The following is a 21,326-nucleotide window of genomic DNA, read 5'->3' as shown; positions in this document are numbered from 1 at the left end:
TGGGGACCCGCCTGCCCTCCACAGGCCCAGGATGTCCAGCACAGGTGCCCTGGGTCAGGGCACAACTCAATCCCTGCTGAGCTGAGCCCTCTCTGACCTCAGGGTCTCTGGGCCTCCAGCTCTGGGCCTGGGCAGAGGCCTTAGGGGAAGAGGCTAGCTGGTAGCAGGAGTGGCTGTGGGGTGAGGCCAGGGAGGAAGGCAAAGGGGCCCAAAGACAGCCCCTCCCTCTGTCCCTCTGGTGACCAGGCTCCCAGGCCTGGGCCCTGGGGGCAGAGGAGGCAGGTAGGAGAGGGCGGCCAGGGTGGAGGGCCTGGTGAGGGGACCAGGCCTCAGAGGAGGCGCCTGTGGCTGGCGCTGGGAGGGAAGGGGTTAAGGCAGCAGGGGTGCAGCCTATGGCAGGAGGACACACCTGTGCGCAAGGGCGGCGGGCGGGGCCCAGGTGAGGAGTCTGCGCTTCCCGGCAGGGCAGGCGAGAAGGAAGAAGGAAGAGTGGAGGCCAGGGCGGCCTCTAGGTCTGGAATCCCGGGCCCTGACTCCCCTTCCTCTCCTCAGCCTTCACTCTCTGGGGGGCAGGCGGCCAAGTGACAGGTAAAGGCCCTGGGGAGAGTGGTCCTGGGGCTGAGCTAGGGACCGCCGAGGGGGCCGGGGTGGTGAACCAGGGCGTATGTGGTGGGGGACAGGCTGCGGGGGTTGGGGGAAGGGGCTTGGTGCAGAGAAGAGGTGGGCAGGGGGCTTCTGACTAGGCCCCTGACTAGGCCCTCAGTGGATCAGCGACCCAGGGTGGGGCTGGTGGCAGCTATAGGGCTCACCCGGAAGTGTCCCTAGGGACGCGGTTGGTGGGGGATGGGAGCCAGCGTTCCGCAGCTCCGTCGGGAGCCTGGGCCTAGGATGGCCTGCCCTGGAGGAGGGCAGCGGGGTGGGGGCCCCCGTCTTACCCAGCAGTGTTTGGGTGCTGGTTGGGAGTCTCTAATACTGCCGGGTAATGATGGAGGCCCCTATCCCTGTGTCAGCAACGTCCATGGTCTCAGGTCCCCAGTGCCTACCTGGCTGCGACCCCAACTCCGTAACCCCTACCCCAACCCTGGAAACCCCTTCATTTTGAGCAGAGGGTGTTGCAAAAGAGGTGGCTCTGAGGTTGGCTGGCTGCCCACTGAAGGGACACAATGGCCCCAGCCCCTCCCCCAACCCAGTGTGATTTGTCATCTGGAGGCTCCAGAACCCACAGCTGACCTTGAGCTTGGGATTGGCTCGTATCCTTTCAAGAGACCTCAGCTGGCCTGCGGTCAGGGTTCTCGAAGCAACTGGCCAGCTCCAGCCCGGATGTCTGTCGCCGGCTCTGGGTCCATCTTCCAGCACAGTGTTGGGTGGTCTAATCGGGAAGCTCCTAACACTGTCTGGTAAAGATGGCCTCCGGCCGGCGCCCTCGGCAGTGACCTTCAGGGAGCCCCGAAGACCACGGAGGCCTCCGGACCAGACATCTCTGACCTTTACCCCTGGGGGTGGTGGGGGGTGAGTCTTCAGGAAAGGGAAACAATGGGAGGAGACAAAATGGCTGCCCAGAGCCACAGCGGGACTTGGAAACATGTTTGTTTTCAGGCTCCTCCATCCTCTTCCTGCCTTGGGAAATGTGAATAAAGTGTGGACAGGGATTGAGCACTCATTTGGGTCACTTCACTGGCTTTTGTCTAGTTGTTGATCTCACTTTGGGCTCCCAGGCCCTGAGGAGGGGTGGCCACATCCGCTGCCCCCTGTCCCTTTCATGACATTCAACCTGCAGAGCAGGGGACAATTAATCTTTCTTCAAAAACCGAAGCAGATCAAGACCCCAGGTCCTCCTAACCGTGCAAGGTGCACCTCCTCCCCCACCACGAATTTCATGATTCCTGTCCACACTTTCACCCCCAGGGCCGTCCTGTGGTTCCCACTGTTGTTTCCCCGCAAGGACAGGGGATTGGAACGTGGTGGTGGCATGCGGGCACAGCCAGCGGCCTCGTTTCTCTGCTGCTTGACATTCGGAGATGGCTGGATTGGGAAGGGCATGAGGCACCAGTCTTGTTGGGGGCCCAGAGCTGTGGCAGTGAAGAGCCCACCTTGAGAGGTCGAGCCCTGAGCAACTCAAAGTGTGTGTAGCCCAGGGCAGCAACAGGGTCCAGGAGGCATCTGAACTCGCAAGGCCCTCAATAAGCACCGTCTCCCAAAGCCACATGGAACCCTGTTACCAGGGAAGCAGCTCCTGTTGGGGTCATCAGATTTTTGGTCTAGCTCAGCAAAGCCACAGCTGCTCCAGCCTTAAAAAGGGAGACGTTGGTAAACAAGTGGGGTGATGCGGTTCTGTGAGGGTGGGGTGAAGAGTGCAGCTGGCCTCAGGGCCAAAGGCCCGCCATTCCCAGCCGGGTTCTGGTTTGGATCCGCCTCTGCTGGATTAATAGGGTTAAGGCAGCGGCTGGGCGCTCTCCCCTACCTGCCCAGGCCGGGGTCCTTGCGCCCCCTGCCGGCAGAGACAAAGAAGGACCCAGGAGTGCGCTGTCTGAACGTGCGCATGCGTGCCACCCTAGCCCAGCCCAGACACTGGATGCCTTGATTTTGCTTAAGTAATAAAAATTTATTGGGAATTCCCAGGGTGGTGGTTATTGCCTCCCGACAGAGAGGGAGGAACCAACCCCAGGAAATCACTGAGAAACCACACACTGTCCTGACACAGGGCGGAAAGTCATTCCCCTGCAAACGGTCAGTCTTTGTTCATCCAAGAAGGGCTGGGAGGACAGATGTGGAAGGGACCATCACATGATACTGGGGGCAGGGCGGGGGTGTGCTGGACCCCAAGCTGGCTCCTCAAAAACCAGGGGAGGAACAGATCCACTTCTTCCCTGGGGGCGGAGTTCCTCGTCACCAGGCTCATTTCTTACCCTTGATGAGGCTGTCACTGTGGAAACAGACAGATGGTGACATTAAAGGACCTTTGTGAGAAGCAGAGAGCCTCAGGCCACTTCCTCCTCCCTGACCCAGGGTGTGTGTGGGGGGAGGTGAGAAAGGTGAGGTGATGGGGGAGGAGGCAGGTACTGGGAGATGGGCTGCAAGACCCCACAGAAACAAGGATGCATCAAAAGCTTACCTTCCTCTGTGGATGCCAGGTCACCAGATGAACAAGGAAGACAGAGAGAGAAAAGAAAGGTATGTGTGACTTGACAGTTTCAGGCGCCACCCAACTCTAAATCCTCCTTCGCTCCCAAGAGAAAAAGACAAGCACGTTGGAAGCGAGGAACCCCGGGCTCTGGGAAGAAGAGACTTGCTCCCTTGGCCACTGCCACTTCCCACCTCTTCTCTGCTAGCATCCTCCCATGCCCCAGAGCAGTCCCCAAGAAACAATGCTAAATGTTATCTTTTACCACTTTTCAGTGAAACAAAACTTTACAGTTAAAATGCTTTCTACATGAATAACCCTATATGATCTCGTAAAATCAATCCTGTGAGATTCAAGTTAGGAATTGTCAACCACCCACTTTTCCAACTTTGGTTCAGAGAAATGGTGTCTTTCAAGGGTCACACGAGTAAGCTGGTAGAAGCTCTAGAGCCCAGGTGACCAGCCCCTGCCCTGGGTCTCTGTGACATCCCACTTGAAGGCCGTGTCTCTCACCGGGTGAAACTCTCATCCTGCAGGTTCAGCACAAGGTTGTCAGCAGTGAGATAGATACGGTTCTGTGATGTGGCGATCTATAGGGCCAGAAATGAGACATGTTTGTATCAAGCAAAGAAAACCTCCATTCCTACACTTGCAGTTCCAATCACTGATGGAACATGTGTGGGTGAGGAACATGGGTAGTGAGATGAGAAAGCCATGGTTTCTGCTCTCACACAAGGATCCAGAGCAGCTGTGACGTATTGGTACCGGGAGAAGGATGAACAAAAGGTCAGGGGAGCCTGGGGGACTCTGGGGAATTCAGTTTTGATGGGAGGAAGAGTGTCAGAGAAGCCAGTTTGAGTAGAAATCTGAACAAGCAAGACTCTAGTCTTCTCACTTCAATGTACAGAAACACCTTCACTCCCAAGGTGGCTTGGAGGGAGGGGCCGGACTCACACTCACCGTCTTGGAGATGTTCTGGGCTGCCCGGATCTTCCGCAGCTTGATGTAGCCAGGGTTCTTGCTCAGAGCTTCTCCGAGGTGAGCAGGGTGGGGTTAAGGGTTCACACAAGGCCAGGTCTCAATCTGAGCCCCATCCTCACTTCACTGCCCGCCTCACTCAGCCCTCCTCTGGGCGGTCAGATCCAAGGTTGCGCTCAGGTGGCTTGTGCCCAGCCCTACTTTGGTGCCCCCTGTAGGCCTCCCTGCAGGCAGCTGCCAGGAACTGGAGGCAGCAGCAGATAAAGAGGCAAGGCCAGCAGTGCTGTTGATCTGCCTTACAGTGAGGAGCCAGGCCTCTAGTGCCCCCACTAAGACTTCAGATCCTACTGGGAACCCCCACCCCTGGGTATCGGAGAGCACGAGTCGCATTCGCCTTAGTCTCATCAGCCAGCCCTTGAGGGAAGACGGGGAGCAGTGTTCCAGGGGCTGGGCGGGGAGCTCTCCAGCAGAAGGATATCATCCTGGCGGCCTCGGCCTCACCCTCTGCCTGGACGATCTTCTGCCGCTGTTCCTGCTTTGCTTTTTCCACCAAGAACTGGGCCCGCTGGGCCTCCTGCTGGGCTGTGGTGGGAGAGAATCAGGGTCACAGATGCGAGGTGTCAGGAACGCCATCCCTCCTCCTGCGTCCTCGGAAACCCTCCCCTACTCCTCTTGTGACTCACCCACTTGTTTGGCTTCTACAGCAGCCGTGTACTCTCGGCTAAAGCTCAGCTCTGTGATGGCTACATCATCCAGTATGAGGCTGAAGTCCTTGGCCCTCTCTGTCAGCTCCCGTCGGATCAACAAGGATACCTGAGGGGCGGGGTGAGGAGGGGAGGGGAGAGGGGCATTGAGGGGACTGGAGAACTGAAAGGAAGGTGTGCTGCCGTGACCATCTGAATCCCAGATCTCCCAAGAATGGCAGGGAATACACCACCCCTCTCTCACTTCCTCACTAGAACAGCTGAGCTGGAAAGGACTTGGTCCCACTGACTCCTAATCCCTACTCTCTGCAACACAATACACACGTCTACACTTGTGTGTTTTCTCCCAAGCTGCCTAACACGAACTGCTATTGAGTTCCAGTCTTGGTTCCTTGTTTCCCACAAACACAGCTTTCGGGTGGAAACAGACCTAGGGCCACAACCCTTTCCTAATATACTGGGAGAGCTGGAAGCTGCAGTCAGACCTGGGCCCGCTGGGTGATCAGCTGGGAGGCGTTGAACTTGGCCACCACACTCTTGAGCACCTCGTTGACAATGGACGGCAACACGCGCTCCTCGTAATCCAGCCCCAGGCGCTGGTACATGCTGGGGAGCTCCATGGCGTTGGGTCGGGACAGTACCCGCAGCGAGATGTTCACCATCTGCAGGTCTAAGAGTGAGGTCAGCAGGGGCTGGTCAAGGCCATGGGGGGCCCCCAGCATTTTCTCCTCGTGCTTTTCTCTATACCTAGTGCAATGCTGTGTGGTCTGATACTCCTTGTGGAGGAGGATGATAATCAGGTTGACAAGATGTGCCTCGGCACCGACCCGATGCAAACTCGTCCACTGTCAAGTCTTCTCTACCCACAGCCCCTTCACCAATAAAGCTGACCTCTTTTTGCCACTGCACTGTGTGCAACCCCGATCTAGGCTCTGTTACGTTGTATCATAATCGTGTCTCCTGTACTTCAGGACAAAGACTGTGTTTTGTAAATTCTTTACTCTCAGGGGCTAGGGTTTCAAAAATGTCAAAAACAGTGCTAAAAGTAGTACAAAAAAGCACACTACAGGTGAGCTACCTGCCTTACTGTGTACATGCCTGGGTGTATGCGTGTGTTTGAGGAAGGGTCTGGGGAATCTCAAAGGCACAGCTTCTAGGTGTGGTCTAGGAAGGAACAGGTGCACTAGTGAAGAGTGGAGCCAGGTTTCCCCAGGACAGGGCGTACTAGTTAATGTAATTAATAAGCGAAGCAACTACAAGGGAAAAAAAGGCTTTAAAACTAGGCTTTGACCTAGGCAGTGAGTAAGACAAAGGACAAACAATGCTCTCACTGAGTTTACATTAGGGGAGGGACAGCTAAACATGCGAAACACACAGTGCGTCCAGAATGTGCTGGTTTAACCCCAGAAGCTGGTGCTTTTATTATAGCTCATTTGCAGACGTGGAAACCAAAGCCCAAGGGATCTGACACCACCATCTCCCCTAGTCTCTGGCCAGGCCCCCTTGTTTACTGCCAGTGACGCCTCAGTGCCCAGACCTACCTTTGGAGCCTGTGGGGGAGGAAATTTTTCGGGGTCTGGCCCGAATGTCATAGATGATGGGGTATTGGAACCAGGGGATCCTGGAGGAGAAGGAACAGGGACAGGGATTAGGACACTGCAGTTTCACTAGTTTCAGCCGGTCTTGCTTCACCACGTGTTTCTTGGCCTGCTTCTCCTCTTAATGACCACGGTCAAGGAGAAATTCTCTTCTCTCTCTGGACAACAACAGCATATGCTGCTGGAGTTCTGGGCAACACCCACTGTTCTGGGAGATGGGGTGAGGAGGGGAATGAGCAGGGCTGAATCCCATTAAAAGTCCTACTATGGCCACTGGTGGGTCGGCGTTCAAGGGTGAAGGGTCAGGTTCAATCCGCTCTGCCTGCCATTACCTGAAGTGAAGGCCCTCGGCCAGAATGGTGTCCTGCTGCACGCCTCCGATCCGATTAAAGAAAATGGCTCTGTGCCCGCCTTCCACTGCGGGGAGAGGGGTCGGGGTCAGGCCAGGCCGAACTCAAGAGTACGTGCTAGCTTCTGGGGGGGCGGGGTGAGCGGCTGGGTGAGCGCGGGGACCCGGCGGGGCCAGGAAGGAGTCTGGGGAGGGTCGGGCGGGGTCCGGAGAGCGGGCGGAGGTTGCTCACCGGTGAACACGGACTCGCGGACGCCGTAGGCCACGGCGCCGGCCCCCAGCAGCAGCTTCAGCGCTGTGCCCATGCCCCGGGGCCCGGAGGGCAGCCTTCCCGCTAAGTCCTTCAGGTTCTGGGCCATGTCCGATCCTGAGGCCGGCGGCACCAGCGGTCACAAAGGGGTGCCAGCCCGCCTCTGCGGCGCTCCAGCTTAGGGCTCGCACACGAGGGTCCGGGCCCCAGGTGCTCGCGGGAGAAAGGGCACCGGAAGTGCCCTCCCTTCTAAACCCTCCCCCCCGCCCACGGCGGACCCGAGCTTGGCGCACAGGAACCGCGCATCCGGAAGTTCCCGCCCCTTTCTGGAACCCTGCCCTCCCGGAGAGGCTTCGGGAGCGCAAGACAGCGAGCCGTCGCCATTTCCGAGCGCCCACTTTCAAAATGGCGGACGGAAGGAAGTTTGCGATTGGGGCGAGCGGGCGGTCCTAATTTCAGGATGTTTGCACAATTTCCGGTCCGGTTGCAAGATGGCTGCGCCCAGTGGTGGATTCCAACCTCGTGAGCGGCGCGCGGAGGAGCAGGATGAGGGCTGGGATGCTGTGGTGCCCAAGCGGCCCCGACTTGGGGCGGGAAGCAAGAGCGGAGGCCGTAGGCTCATTGTGGTATTGGAAGGAGCCAGTCTGGAGACAGTCAAGGTAGTTTGGGACAAGGAGGTGGAGAACTAGTGTATCAATAGGATGGGACCTGGTGGGATGCGGGTGATGGGCTCAAAGTAGAAGGAGAAAGCAAAGAGAGGTGTAACGTGCATTTGGAGAAAGGGGTCTAGTTGACTGTCTTTTGGTTTAACATCCTGGGTTGGCAGTACTCGTTTTCTTTGCCTTTGAATCCCATTGCAGCCGTCACCTCCTTGATTCCAGTTGATTTACCGGGATTCTGTGATATAAAGTCGTCTAGGGGAAGAGGGTTTCGTTAGTCGCTTCATCCCCCTTCATACCAGGACGAGTTTACTGGGCAAAGGAGAAAAGGAGTTCCTGTAGTTGAGTCTGCTCACCCTTTTATTTGTAAGGACTTAGTGTTTTAATTCATTAAAGGGTGTCTGTCACCTTCCTTTATATTACTGTACATTCCGAAACACTGCTTGGATCAGATCATCGTTACGTCTTTATTTTTACCTATCATTTGGCTCTTTCCCGGAATAAATCCAGCAACTCCCAGCCTTAAAACTTTGTGCGGTGTTCTTATTCTTTCTAACATTGTTTCTCTTACCATTTAGAGCTAAGCTTCAATGAGTAGGGCCAGAAGAAATAGCACTGGTTTAGAAGCAGACCTGGATTTTAATCTTGGTTCTTATACTTGGAATGTGTGATCTTGAGAAAACAAGTTTGTGCTCAGTTGGTAAAGCAGGGGTTAATACTTTACAGGGGGATTGTAATCAAAGTGCTTTGAAAGTAGTACATTTCCATAGTAATCTAGGTGTGATTCTTTTCCATCTTTCCTTTCTCAATCACTGTGGCACTTTGTTAAGTTTGCAGTTTAGAAAACCCTTTTTTTTTAAATGACCAGCCAATCAGGTTTCTTTTCATTTTCTTGTGTAATTGGTATTTCTAACCTAACTATAGGTTCTTATATTCATCTCGCAGTTAATTGCCTGCTGTCTTTCCAGCCTGTTAATTCCGTGTGTCACTTAACCACTTTGTTTCCGCATGTGTTCTGTCGAGATAGTAGTACCTATTTTACTGGGTTGTTGGGAGGATTAATGGATTTAATATATGTAAAGGGTTTAGAATAACATCTGTCACTTGGAGTCAGTAGTTACTATTATTGATTCAGGTTACTTATTAAAAAGTTGAAAAGGTCATGGCCAAGTTAAAGTTCCTGGAGCATGCTCTGGAATAAATTAGGCCAGGTTGTCATTAATGGTAATTCCACTTCAAGGATGATGGAATTCATAGCTGGTTGAAATCTTATGTACTGTTACCTTTTGCTTTCCTTGTGCTGGTACCTCTTGCTTCTCCCAGCCTCATCTGGGCCTGCTCTCTCCATTTACTCTTTATGCTCGCCTCACTGGCCTTCTTTAAGCTCTTTGCAAGCACTAAGTTCTCGTATCTTAAGTCCATTGCACATAATGTTCTCTAACTGGAGGAGCCCTTTACTCAGCTCTTTGTTTCATTAATTCCTACTTAATGTGTATTCATTTAACAATTATAGAGTCTATTATGCTGCTCATTCTTCAGTTATTAGGTTACTCCTTTATAGAAATGACTCCCTTTCTGGTATAAATCAAGTCCTCTTATTATAATCCTTTAACGGACCATTTAGTTCTCCTTCATGTTTATCACACTTTGAATTAAATATTCATGTGGTTGTTTAATTTGTCTCTTCCACTAGAAGGCTATAATGAGGACAGAGAATAAGATTTTAAAAATTCTTATGTCTCCGGTACCTATTACAGAATACATGTGGTATTCATTCTGACTATTCTAATTAGTGTTTTCAAGCTTATTAACCACAGCCCACTATAAAAAAATTACATTGTGAGCCAGTACACATACTTAACTATATGAAACCAAGTTTCATAAGCTTTTACTTGCTTAGTATGGCTGCATTTGAAGTACTCTGATGTTTTCTATTTTATCCCATTAAAAGAACAAAACCCTGGTTATAACTTACTAATGGGTAGAAACTAGATTCTTCTATTCAAGAGGTTCTTTTTCTTCTGTAACTAAGAGTGTCCTGTGGACTTAGTTCTTGGTACTTTTTTCTTACTCTCTGTGACATTCTTGTTATTTTAGTTACTCAGTTAATTTCAAAATCTGTATGCCTCTTCCTGAAACATTTTTGGAGTCATAGTTCAAGATGATGCCAGACATAGAGATGTTGTATTGATATATAAAAACTCAGCCTTTCAAAACCTGTATTTGTACTTAATGTTTTTTTTTTTTTTTAATGTGAGTTTATTTTTAAATGGAGGTACTGGGGATTGAATGTAGGACCTTGTGACACTCTACCACTGAGCTATTTCCTTCCCCTGTTAATGGTATGTTTTTTAAACTTTTTGCTGACCACCTGAATGCTCCCTAGGGCTTCAATTTGCAATTTATTTTTTTTAGCTGTTGCTCACATGCCTTAAAACTGGAATAACCCTTCTTCTTTATTTCTGAGAGTATCCTTTGATTAAAGTACATCGTTAGATGTATGTAGTCTTGTATCATTAGAATTTTCACACTTCTTCCTGTTCAGATTTGCAGCTCTTCACTTTGTGTTTGTTATAAGCAAACTGAGGATAGTGACTGTGTACATTTTGCTGAGTGTATACATAATGCTCTTGTGATAAACAAGCATTCAGCCTTGTTCACTAACCTTATTTCTACCTGGTTCCAGAATCCCTCACTGGCTTTGCCTAATACCTACAGGTTTTAAAATTAAATTCAGTTTAGATTGTGTGGAATCACAGGCTGCACCCTTCCTCCCTTTTCCCTCCAAGATCAGTTATTGGTGGTGGGGTTGTTGGGGGGAGGACGTGGCCACACAGTAATTCCCTGGAGATTTGCAGGGCTTCACCCCGAGAGTCTGATCTAGCTAGTCTGGAGTGGGCCTGAGAATGTGACTGACTGACAGGTTTCCAGATGCTGCCAGTATGGGGACCACAGTGAGAAACACTGTTCCAGGCAAAAGCAGCTTATGCTGCTCCCGATCTTGTTCCCTGGTCTCCAGGTGGGGAAGACATATGAGCTGCTCAACTGTGACAAGCACAAGTCCATGCTGTTGAAGAACGGGCGGGACCCTGGGGAAGTGAGACCAGACATAGCTCACCAGGTAAGTCCGGGGACAGAGCTCAGGCCCCTGTGCCTCTGGGTGGGTGGTGAGGCAGCTGTGTGTGACTTCTCTTCAGTTGTAACCATACCTGGATTTCTGCCTCCCTCAGAGTTTACTGATGCTGATGGACAGTCCCCTGAACCGGGCTGGCTTGCTGCAGGTCTATGTCCACACGCAGAAGAATGTGCTGATTGAAGTGAACCCCCAGACACGAATTCCCAGGACCTTTGACCGCTTTTGTGGTCTCATGGGTGAGAAGCCTTGGGACTTAGACTTGGGAGTAGTAGAGCAGGGAGGAAGAGGACAAGGGAGAAATGTGGAATTTTTAAGAGGGGCCCATGTGACTGATCCCAGCGCGGGGGTCTGCACTTTCTTCCCACGCGCCTGGGTACAGCCTGCATGGGGGCTCCTGGCTGAGGAGAAGGGAGGGGAGCCCACATGCTTGACAGCTGCTCATTCATAACATTTTTAGGAGTAGTGTGGACACAGGACACGAGGAGCCGACCTTACCAGAGGGCTTTTCTGGCTAAATGACTGGGCAGAAGTGGGGTCACCACCCCGCTCTGAACTCTTTTTTCCGTCCTAGTTCAGCTTTTACACAAACTCAGCGTTCGAGCAGCTGACGGCCCCCAGAAGCTCTTGAAGGTGAGCTGTTCCACCTGTTGGTTGGAGGGAGGGTTCTAAGACTGCTTCTGGGGCTGATTTTTCTTTTTTTCTCTAGGTGATTAAGAATCCAGTGTCAGATCACTTCCCAGTTGGATGTATGAAAATTGGCACTTCTTTTTCCACCCCGGTGGTCAGTGATGTCCGCGAGCTGGTGCCCAGCAGCGACCCTGTCGTCTTTGTGGTGGGGGCCTTTGCCCATGGCAAGGTAAGGTCTGGGCCCAGCTCTAGGTTCTTCACGGAGCTGAAGCCTAGTACAGGATTCCTAGAGCACTTAGCATTTTGACGATCCTTGTCCTTGTAAGTTGGGAAACAGGATAGGAACAAAGCTGCGGACACATGGGGGTTCCATCTCCTGCCACAGGGCGCATCTTTGAGGAATGCTGGCCTGTTTGTCGTGGTCAAAACTGGTATTAAACAGCACCATGAACTGGCAGTTTTCCTGCCCTAAAGAAGGGCTGAGCCCATGACAGTGACAGCCAGCTGACAGACTGCTCTCCCCTCAGGTGGATGTGGAGTACACGGAGAAGATGGTGTCCATCAGCAACTACCCGCTTTCTGCTGCCCTCACCTGTGCAAAACTCACCACAGCCTTTGAAGAAGTGTGGGGGGTCATCTGACAGTCGGACCTTGTCCTGAAACAGAGACTGTGGACATTGCTTCCCTAACCCTGTTCTCAGCGGACTGCCGGGAGGGCGCCTTCCTGCACCGAGGCCGGGGTGTGCGGGAGTTGGGGCTGTACACCTGCTGTTTTTCCTATAAATGCTGTTCTTGCAACCCTGTTGTCCTTTGGGGGTTCCTGCATAGCAGTATGTGACCTGGTCGTTCCGCTCACCTCAGAGAGACATGTGAGGTTACACTGTTGGCAGTTTGCACCTGGCCCAACTTTGCTTGTGCTGTAAAGGAGAGCCCTGATTATTTCAGCCGCGGCAAGCGTAGAGGGCTGTGTCTGAAAGAAAGGCGCAGAAGTGCTAGCAGTGAAAAACTGAACAAACTTAAGTGATTTTATCTGGTACAGTCCAAGGTAGAAAAGTGGAGCAGGCGGGGCCTTGCCCCTCCCCTCCCCCCATGGGGGGTGGAGGTAGCGGCACATATACAATCATAGTAAATTGGCAGAAGAAAACACAACAGGTTCCTGGCTGGAGGGGGAGAGATAAGGCAACGTGCATGGGGGAGCCCAGAGGGGAGACGTGGGCCCCTCTACTCCTCCCACGAGAGTTTCCCCTTTGGCCCCAAATGGAGACGTGGCTGGCAGCAGAGGCACGGCTGGGGGAGCCACATCTCCCCACTCCCTGGCTTCTGTGTCCTCTGTGCTCTGGGGTCAAGGAGTGCTGTGACAAGGGAGGCGTTTCCGCACCAGTCCTGCTCTAGGCCACCTGCAAGAGGGGATGCGGGAAGGCTGGTCAGAGGTGCTGCTCCTGGTTGCTGGTCTGTGGTCCCTCCAGTTTTCTCCTGGCTTGTCCAAGTTAGAGCAGTCAGTGCCCCTTACTGGGTTTCCTAGAAGCCAGGCCACCTTGCGGTTCACCCCACATTTCCAATACTAACCCCACCCCCCACCAATCCCCCCCAGTCTGTAGTTGCAGCTTAGCTGTAGGGATGTTTGCTTACCAGGGAAATAGATTACTCCGTCTTCTTTAACTTCTCTTTCCTCGGCACCATTACTTTGCGAACATAAGGCAGTATGAATAGTAGACTCAAGAAGAGAACGTGGCCAAGGAAATAGATGGATTTATACACCTGTGGAGAGACACAGGCCACTGAGGTAGACAGAGGGCCTGGAACAGCCCTTACTGCCCGAGCTTTCAGTGGTTCCCTCCCATCCTGGCTGGCACGCCGTCACTCACCTTGAGCCACTTGTCCCACGTGAATAGGGAGAAGGCAGTCATCGAGTACCCCATGAAGAGCCAGTGGATGGTCTGCTGCACCAGGTAGAAGAAGGGCTGCAGGACAGTGACGGAAGCCAGCCTGCTCAGGGCCGGGCTGTCTCGAATCAGGCTGGCAGCCTGTGGAGGAAGGGCAGCGGCCTCAGTATCACCTCTTCTCAGGCCCCTTTCACCCGCCACCCTTCCGGCTTACCTGTCTTTCCACGATAACAATGAGGAATTCCATCTGGAAGCAGACCAGGTACCCTGAGTGGAGGCCATGCCAGAGGGCCAGGAACAGCAACGAGAGACCCTGGGACAGTTCTTTACTTCCCAGGAACTTGAGTCGTTTAAAGATGTAACTAGAGAGAAGGGTGGGGAAGGACCTCAGACCTGTCCGTCCCGGTGCCCTGGGGGGTGCAGAGGTAGCAACTGCTCGCCCTGGGAGAGGGGAGGCAGTGCCCTCCGATCAACTTCAGAATGAGAGGCAGTGAAGTGAACCAGTCCTGGTTTAGACAAAACAGACCTACGGCTCAGCCAGGGACCACCTGAGTGCCTGGCGCTGAGGCTGGCCCTCTGCCCTCACCGCGTCTGCTCTGGGGGTGGGACTAGGAATGTTCGTGAATGGGGCCCTGGAGGGTGGAAGACAGGCAGCAGAACTGGGGTGAAAACCCAGGACTCGAGGCCATTTATGTCTTGCTTTTGTTTTTCAAATATGACAGGAATGGGTTTTGTGGGGTTTTGGGGTTGGGGACAAAAGTTAAGCGGGTATGGGTGTGAGAGTGACCGGAAGTCCCACCCAAAGTCTTCACCAAAGTGGGTGAAGACACAGAAGTGACTGCTGCCTCTCTGCTCCCCCACCCCCGTGCTTACCGGGCCACCCAGGCGTTCGTGTTGATGTTGAAAGAGGCGATGGTGCCAGTGAAGCGGGGGTTTGTTTCAAAGAGCCACACCTTCATGTTGGCGCAGGCGTCCCACTTGGCCTTTCTGTTCTCGTCAAAGTCATTGAAGCCCAGCCCCGTGAGGATGCACACTCCTTCCTGAGGGGGCGATGGCTCTGTGAGCATCCCCACAGCTCGCCCCCACTGTGCCCCGCAGCTTGTCCATATGGGACCCTGGTTCATCTTTTCTCCTTACCGTGACCAGCCAACAGGTGACATATTTGTACAGCACAAACTTGCCCCAGATCAGCATGTACATGCAGCGGAACCAGAAGTCATGGTTCTAGAAAAAAGGGAGCAGCGTACATTAGGGACACCACTGGGCCAGGATGGTTCCCGCGTGTCCCTCCTCACGCACGCGGTGACTATTTCATGTCCACCTGACAGTCCACTCAGCTGCTTGGTGTTGGTAACAGGCCATGGGGAGCGAGCAGGGAGCCCCCTCAAAGAATCCCAGAAACAGTGCTGTCCTCAACTCCTCTCCTAAAGCACTGGGCACCTGGGACACTAGTGCTGGGGGACTTCAATATCCATGTTCAACGTCAGCTGAAGACCGACTTCCCCAGAGCTGGGACGGAGCCCAAGCCAGCATTCCCCCTCCCCAGGTCCTGAGCTCCTAGAGCTCCATCTGTCTGGGCTGGAGAGGACTCGAGCCGCCGTGCTCCGTGGAGTCGCCTGGCTGTAAGAAGCGAGCTCGGAGTGGCTGGGGGCAGGTCGGGGTGCTGAAGGGCACCTGGCACAGCCCTGTGCCCGCGAAGGTCGTTCAGTCCTGGCTGATGAACGTGTCCTGGCCCGGCTGGCACTGACACCAACTCTCAGATCTAGAGCAAAATCAACATGCATTTGTAGGTGGTGTTACCCACTTCGCGGCTATCTACGGGGGCCCTGGCCTGTCCACTTTCTCTGGCGCAGTCACACTGCTGCTATTCGGGGACCACTCACTTCATAGTCGTCAGTGAGGAAATAGTCTTCTGTGATGTGGGGGCTGAGCAGGGTGTAGCCCACTAGGTAGACAAGGCCCAGACCCAGGCGCTTGAGAGCAGGTATGGTGCTGGAAAGGAACAAGCGGGGTCACGATGCGCTCCGCCTGGCATGACGGAGGGGCGTGGCAGAGGGTGGCCCTCCACCCGCTGCCCCAGGCCTGCACTCAGGCTCAGGGTTGGGGTGAGGAACGGAAGGTGCAAACCCTATGAGTTCCCGGGCTGGTGGGGAGCCAAACGGGGGAGTCTGTGGTGCTTGCCCCTCAGGCCTGTGGGCCTCGTGCTCCCAACAGTGTGCTTGGTCTCCATCGGGACTGAAAACCCAATGCAGAAATGAGAAGGACCAGTTTTGGATCTGCTGCTTCCTCTCCTGGTTGAACCGATGCTCAAACACAGGCTGGACAAGTTCTCAGCAAAGGGATTTTCCTGGTAACTTACTAATTTTCTAATGTAATATATATTTATAGAGATTTTGATATACTTAATATTTTTTAAACTGGGAAAGTGGATTTTTAAAGGCCAGGAATTGACTGGGTCAGGCAAAATCCTATGGCATAAAAGTGAATTTTTATGTTTGTACCAGGGGGTTGGAAAGGATGGCTGGAGGGGACCCAAGCTGCAGGGGGCCTGCTGCCTGCAGGGAGCAGGTACTGAGTGCCCGTCACAGGCCCGTGGGCCGCCCAGGCTGGAGAATGCTGGGCTGGCCTTCAGAAGTCACTTTAGAAGTGGCTTTGTATCGGGTGAGACGCCTACACAGAGGTCTGGATGGAAGGGGGCAGTTACCTGTTTGGTATCCTCCCTGGTGTGTCAGTCAGCTGTCCCTGCACCAGCTTCATGTAGTGGTTCATCGAGAACTGGGGCCCCACCAAGAAGGCCCCATAGAAGTAGGAGAAACCAGCAACTTCCAGCAAGGAAGGGACACCCCGTATTGCATATTTCTGTTGCTCAGAGGACAAGGAATTCTATGCCGAGAAGAGAAGAAGGGTGCACGATAGTCTTGAATCTCCCCTCAAGAGCCAGTCTTGGGGTCCCCCATCTTTGTGCCCCGCTGAGCCGAGTTCTTCAAATAGTTGCCTCTTTGAGGGGATGATACTATGGGCAGAAGCAGGCGGTGCGCGTGGAGGTGAGCAGGTGCCGCGGTAGCTCAGCAGCGGCTGCCGCTGTTTTCCCCGCGCTTCACTGGCACCGACCTCTGGACTCTGAGCAAGAGCTGGACCCAGTGAATGAGACTGGTTGGTCCTGGCTCCGTGCTGTCCTAAGCAGAGATGTCACAGGCCGGGCACTGGGGGAGGGCCCTGCCCCTGGCCCTGGGTCCAGGCTTTGGTGACAGCCTTTCTCCTGCTCCCTGGTGAAACTCCCTCACCTCTCTGCAGAGGGAGGGAGGGGCACTCACCTGATCTTTCCCTCCATCAAAGTAGTCGATGGCCAGACCTGAGCAGAGAGAGAAGGTGCGGGTGGAGTCGCGGGAGAGGACACAGGATGGGACCTGTGGGCTGAGCATGGCCAGGAGTGCCTGGGGCAGGGCCCAGCATAGGCTTCTGGTCTGATGGAAGGAGCCTGGTGTCAAAGGGGAAGGCAGTGGCCCACCACTCACCGATCAGCTTCAAGGTCAGAACACAATGTGGCATCGTCCACTTGATGTCGTAGGTGCCGGTGGCTGTGTAGTAATATCCGGCAAGAAGGTAGGCCTAGAAGAGGGGCAAGTGTTCATTCTACCATCGTGACCATTTCTTTATTTTCCCCCTGCTCTGAAATCCACTGTATTCCTTCACTTTTCCCTTCTCCTGGTCTAGAAACTGAGCCTATAAAGGGGAAGAGACTTGCTCAAGGTTCCTCAGCAAAATGAAGGCTCAACTGGGAATTTAGATGCTTACATCCTGTAGCTCATCCTAAGCAGATTTTCTGCCTTGCCTTTAAGTGACTCCACTCATGGACGGCTGGACTAGTCCGGTCAGACTCAGAGAACCTTAATGGCACAGTCCTCTGTGAAGGACTGGCTGTGCCCCATCCTTGAGGTGGCTGAAGTGTCTCCACTGCGGACTGCAGATGCGACACCCTGGGCCTCTGGAAAGGGACCCAAAGCCACGCTGCTAAGTGTCGTTGGGAGAAAGGATTGGAAATTGGATCTCCTGGCTCACTGCTTCTTCTGCACCACAGTCCCCGACCTCCCCCGTCCCCAGCTGCTGTTGGCTGTGGTCTGAGCTGCCCAGGGAACGTCGTTTACCATCTGGAAGCAAAAGGTAGTGAAGACGGCGGTGACCGTGCGGCCCATCAGCCGGAGGATGAGGAACTGGAGCACGACACATAGCAGGGAGTGGTAGAGCTGGCTTCCTGGATGCAGGGAAGACAGCCCATTTTAGCCTTTTTTTTTTTTTTTTTTTTTTTTTTTTGCATTCCCACCCTTCCTGAGATTTCTAAATACAAAGAGAATATATAAAGAAGAACTTTGGTATTGGGATTTTTTTTCCCTTAAATAGCCTCATGTTTTGGAGAAAGCGAAGGAAATTAACTGTATCAAAATAAGGGACTGCCAGGGAGTTCCTGTATTTCTGAATGTTGGAGCTAAGGGCTGCCCCTGAGGGGACTGCTTGGGTCTGCCGGCCAATTACAGCCACAGCAGAGGGGAAGCTTCTCTGTTGCTGGGGTCTGGCAGGGGTAACCATTCTCCAAAGGTTTTTATCTGGGAGAGGGATGGACATGAAGGGAGAAGTTAAGCTGCGCTCCTGCCCATGCAAACCCTCTCTCTGCAGGCAGAGCAGGACAGCTTCCCTCTCCACCAAATTCTCCACAGGAAAGTTTGTTCGGGTCTGTTCCTTCTCAGGTTCCCTGTAGTCGCAGCACCACCGCTAACTCAGTTCACTCACCGAAGTTGTAATAAGCAATTGAGAGGCCTGTAAAGGTGTGGAAGAGGTGGATGAGGTAGCTGTCCTTGTAGAAAAGGTAACGCCGATAAAACAAAGCCAAGGGGTAGCCTGGAGGGGAGAGAGGTCAGAAGGGGGTTACTCGAGCCTGCTGCCTTCCCAGGTTTGTTTTGGAAGTTCACCTGGCACGAACTCAGCCCAGAGAGGAAAAACACACATCATATGGATGTTTTAAGACAATAACAGTATCCCCAATTATCAAGTCTCTAAAACTGAAGATACTAATTTTATATTGAAACAGTACAAAGAGGTCCCTAAGACTAGGTTTCATTTCTGGCTTATTAAATACTGCTAGGAGTTTTCTCTTGCACTTTTCTTAAATGATATGAGGCACTGAGGGTGCCCAACTATGCCCAGAAACACCATTTTGCACCTTTATGATCTATTATAATTTCATCACTAGCAGGGTGTTGTCAGATTATTAAGAGGATAAATATAAATTATTCCAGGCTACAAACGGGTTGCTGAAGGCATACACGTTTGCACAGCAGCTAGGGGAGACACGAAGCATTGTGCTGTACACCAGAAACTGACACAACATTGTAAACTGCCTATACTTCAAAAACAAACAAACAACCCAACAAAAACGAAAAACAAAACTTTAACCAATTGGAATCACTAAAACCCTTAATCATTTGGGATGCTCTAAATTAAAAAACACAACACACATTACTCTGCCTCCTTGAATTGAATATAAGTGAACATCTTCTTGGTGATCTGGGTCATAATATTCCGAAGTCACTATGGCCTGATGACCTGCTGGGGTGTGTGGAACCGTAGTAGGGCCCACACTGTCCTGCACTCTGAGTTCTTGCGTCCATTTCTCACAAAAGCAAGAGTCTTGGTGCCTTCTGTGTAGACTGAGTGCCCAGGACTGGTAACAGCCGTTCTGGCCACTCAAGGCCCTTTTGGCTATCTCCTGCTTTCAGGTGTATTTGGGGGAAGGGTTGAGTCCCATGCAGGTGAAGTGTAATTGCACACCAGGAAGCATGATATGGAGATGGAGCAACTGGCAGAAGAAAAAGAATGCGGCAGGTCAGGTTACTTAGAACATTAAGATCATAACAGAGAACAGCAGAGCCTGGAATGCAGCCGCGAAGGGGAAGAAGGAACTGTGCTGGGCGAGTTGCTGTGACAACCCAGAGCTGACTGTGAGTGTGTAAACACCAGACCTTGCTGCCGGCTGGCGCTCAGCTCAGCAGGCTTTGGAGCCTGGCTGCCCAGTCACCCCTTGAGGGATGCGCTGTTTTGGGGGAGGGCGTCGTCCTCCAAGCTGTTTCTGAGTCTCAGTGCTTCTTTGTGGGAGCCAATATATAGTGGCTACTGTCACCTGAAGAATCTCTAAGAACAGCAACAAAAGCAGCTCCTTACCCGCCTGCTCGCCTGCCTGCCCACCCGTCAATAGTCCGGGCCAGCAGGTCTGAGTGATTCCGATGTGCAGCTGGGACTAAGAAGGACTGTGTAACTAAGACCCCAGTGCAGGGCGGCAGTACTCACTAGTCCTGAGGCTGAAACCCTGAGCTTGACGCCTGGGACTTCTGTCTTTCCTTGAGTGGCGCCAGACAGAGGTTTGCGTATAAACCTGGTCTGGAGGTTTTTAAGAGCTTCTTTGGCTGCCGTACTGTAATTATTTCTTCTTTTTGATTGTTTGAAGGAGGGCCTTTAGGAAACTTATTGGCAGATGAAGGGTGATGACCTGACCTGCATCCCTAAACCCGGGAATCCCCGATTAGAACAGGAGCATTTCAAGAGCAGACAGGAGGGCACCCACAATGCTGCAACCTTAAAGCAGACTGGACTTGGTCCCATCAGGGGTTCAGGTGGTCAAGACATAAAGCTGACAAGTCTGTCGCTGGACGTTTACTCAGGTCTGAGGGCCACCTGAGTCAGAAACTCGGATCCATCACAAGCTAGACTGCTGGTGGCACTTTCTCTGCGCTGCAGTAGTTGTAAGATTACTCGTTAACCCTAAAGGTTCTCAAGTTTCGTTTGAAGAAGGAGACATGGGCTCTTTTCATGAAAGTCTGGTGAGTTTCTTGGCCTTTCATCCAGAATTGCTATTTCTGGGCTCTGCGGGAATATGATCCAAGCCTGTTTGATCAGTGTCCCTGTGACCCTGATGAAAAAATAGAGCATGTTTTGGCAGGTGTGAGGGAGAAGATGGAACTAGGCAGAGCTGCTATGTGCTGGCTTAGCCAGGTACTGACACCAGTCTTACCGAAAGAAAACCACAACCTACACCGCCCCGAGAGCTGACGGAACATCCTTCGCATTCAGCAGCGGTTTTCAAACTTTTTGGTCTCAGCACCATTTTACACCCTTAAAAACTGAGGACCTCAAATACCTTTTGTTAAGGTGGATACTGTCCATCAGTATCTACTGTATAAGAAAATAAAATTAAGAACATCAGATTTTTAAAATTATGAATTCGTTAAAATAAAAATAAACCTATTACATGTTAATGTAAATAACAAACTTTGAAAGGAAACAACTATATTTTCCAAAACAAACCATTTAAATAAAAAGAAAACCACTTAATGAAAAGAATGGCACTGTTTTACATTTTTACACATTTCTGGCCCTTTGGCTAAATAGAAGATGGCTGGATTCTCAAATATGCCTCTGCATTTAGTCTGTTGTAATATGTTATTTTGGCTAAATTATAGGAAGAAAATCTGGCTTCACACAGATTATACAGTTGGAAAGAGAATCTTAATAGCCTTCACAGATAACTCTGGATATTATTTGATAATATACCAAACTCAGCAAGTAGTTTCTTAAAGGTTAGGTGTATGTGGGATCCAAACTGTACCAATGAGCTTTTCACACCGTTACGTTAAAACTCATTCGTCTAGTGTGCTGTGAATGAGTCTTCCACAGGTGTGGTTTTCGTAACATCATGCATTGGTCACATGAAAAATATTGATTCGCTGAGTTAGGCAAATCTTCCAAATATTGACACATCATTAGAATATATAAACAAAAAAAATCACAGTCCTTAATGTCACCATTGATTTCCATCAGGGAAATCTTTGTACACAGGGAAGTTGTTAAGCTCAAGGTAGCGGATACAGGTTTTTCCAAAATTCTTTTTCACTTGAAAGCTCTAAATTGAGCACTGACTGCTTTCCTTGAAGTGACAGGCTCACCTTGTACATTTTCAAGAAACTATCTGCCAA

At 51.9% G+C, this 21,326-nt stretch overlaps 3 protein-coding genes and 1 non-coding gene across 5 annotated transcripts in view; 1 reads left to right on the top strand and 3 right to left on the bottom strand.

Moving 5' to 3' along the window:
* Positions 1 to 2,581: 2,581 nt before the first annotated feature.
* On the bottom strand, positions 2,582 to 7,242 carry PHB2 (prohibitin 2). Its single transcript, XM_032473372.1, has 10 exons — positions 6,983 to 7,242; positions 6,734 to 6,818; positions 6,345 to 6,424; positions 5,289 to 5,473; positions 4,783 to 4,912; positions 4,578 to 4,681; positions 4,082 to 4,159; positions 3,635 to 3,711; positions 3,113 to 3,118; positions 2,582 to 2,923 (listed from the first exon to the last, which is right to left on the bottom strand). The coding sequence occupies exons 1-10, from the start codon at positions 7,107 to 7,109 to the stop codon at positions 2,896 to 2,898; spliced, it is 900 nt and encodes a 299-aa protein (XP_032329263.1). The 5' UTR covers positions 7,110 to 7,242; the 3' UTR covers positions 2,582 to 2,895.
* Positions 4,256 to 4,511, bottom strand: LOC116661389. The gene has a single exon (XR_004317281.1). It is a non-coding gene; the product is annotated as a small nucleolar RNA U89 (small nucleolar RNA).
* A 121-nt stretch (positions 7,243 to 7,363) lies between the features above and the next one.
* On the top strand, positions 7,364 to 12,220 carry EMG1 (EMG1 N1-specific pseudouridine methyltransferase). Of its 2 annotated transcripts, XM_006173006.2 has the most exons (6): positions 7,364 to 7,659; positions 10,679 to 10,780; positions 10,890 to 11,031; positions 11,367 to 11,425; positions 11,502 to 11,651; positions 11,950 to 12,220. In XM_006173006.2, exons 1-6 carry the CDS (start codon positions 7,492 to 7,494, stop codon positions 12,061 to 12,063), a joined length of 735 nt encoding a protein of 244 aa, XP_006173068.1. In that variant the 5' UTR covers positions 7,364 to 7,491; the 3' UTR covers positions 12,064 to 12,220. The 2 variants fall into 2 exon arrangements, with proteins under 2 accessions (XP_006173068.1, XP_014409331.1); XM_014553845.2 differs by lacking the exon at positions 11,502 to 11,651 and having other exon boundaries at positions 7,432 to 7,659.
* Positions 12,221 to 12,421: 201 nt separating this feature from the next.
* The window catches only part of LPCAT3 (lysophosphatidylcholine acyltransferase 3), a 29,428-nt gene continuing 20,523 nt past the window's right edge, over positions 12,422 to 21,326 (bottom strand). Inside the window, exons 2-13 of the mRNA XM_032473371.1 lie at positions 18,091 to 18,198; positions 17,451 to 17,557; positions 16,821 to 16,914; positions 16,620 to 16,657; positions 16,010 to 16,188; positions 15,189 to 15,297; positions 14,443 to 14,529; positions 14,179 to 14,345; positions 13,520 to 13,667; positions 13,288 to 13,446; positions 13,052 to 13,180; positions 12,422 to 12,819 (exon numbers count right to left, since the gene is read on the bottom strand). Of these exons, the coding sequence (XP_032329262.1) occupies positions 13,064 to 13,180; positions 13,288 to 13,446; positions 13,520 to 13,667; positions 14,179 to 14,345; positions 14,443 to 14,529; positions 15,189 to 15,297; positions 16,010 to 16,188; positions 16,620 to 16,657; positions 16,821 to 16,914; positions 17,451 to 17,557; positions 18,091 to 18,198 (1,313 nt within the window). The 3' untranslated portion in view covers positions 12,422 to 12,819; positions 13,052 to 13,063. The remainder of the gene's footprint in view (positions 12,820 to 13,051; positions 13,181 to 13,287; positions 13,447 to 13,519; positions 13,668 to 14,178; positions 14,346 to 14,442; positions 14,530 to 15,188; positions 15,298 to 16,009; positions 16,189 to 16,619; positions 16,658 to 16,820; positions 16,915 to 17,450; positions 17,558 to 18,090; positions 18,199 to 21,326) is intronic.

The sequence above is a fragment of the Camelus ferus genome, chromosome 34 (genome assembly GCF_009834535.1).
Source record: "Camelus ferus isolate YT-003-E chromosome 34, BCGSAC_Cfer_1.0, whole genome shotgun sequence".
Classification (NCBI taxonomy): domain Eukaryota; kingdom Metazoa; phylum Chordata; class Mammalia; order Artiodactyla; family Camelidae; genus Camelus; species Camelus ferus.
Note: the sequence above shows the minus strand (reverse complement) of the source record. Positions and strands in the feature narration are given on the sequence as shown.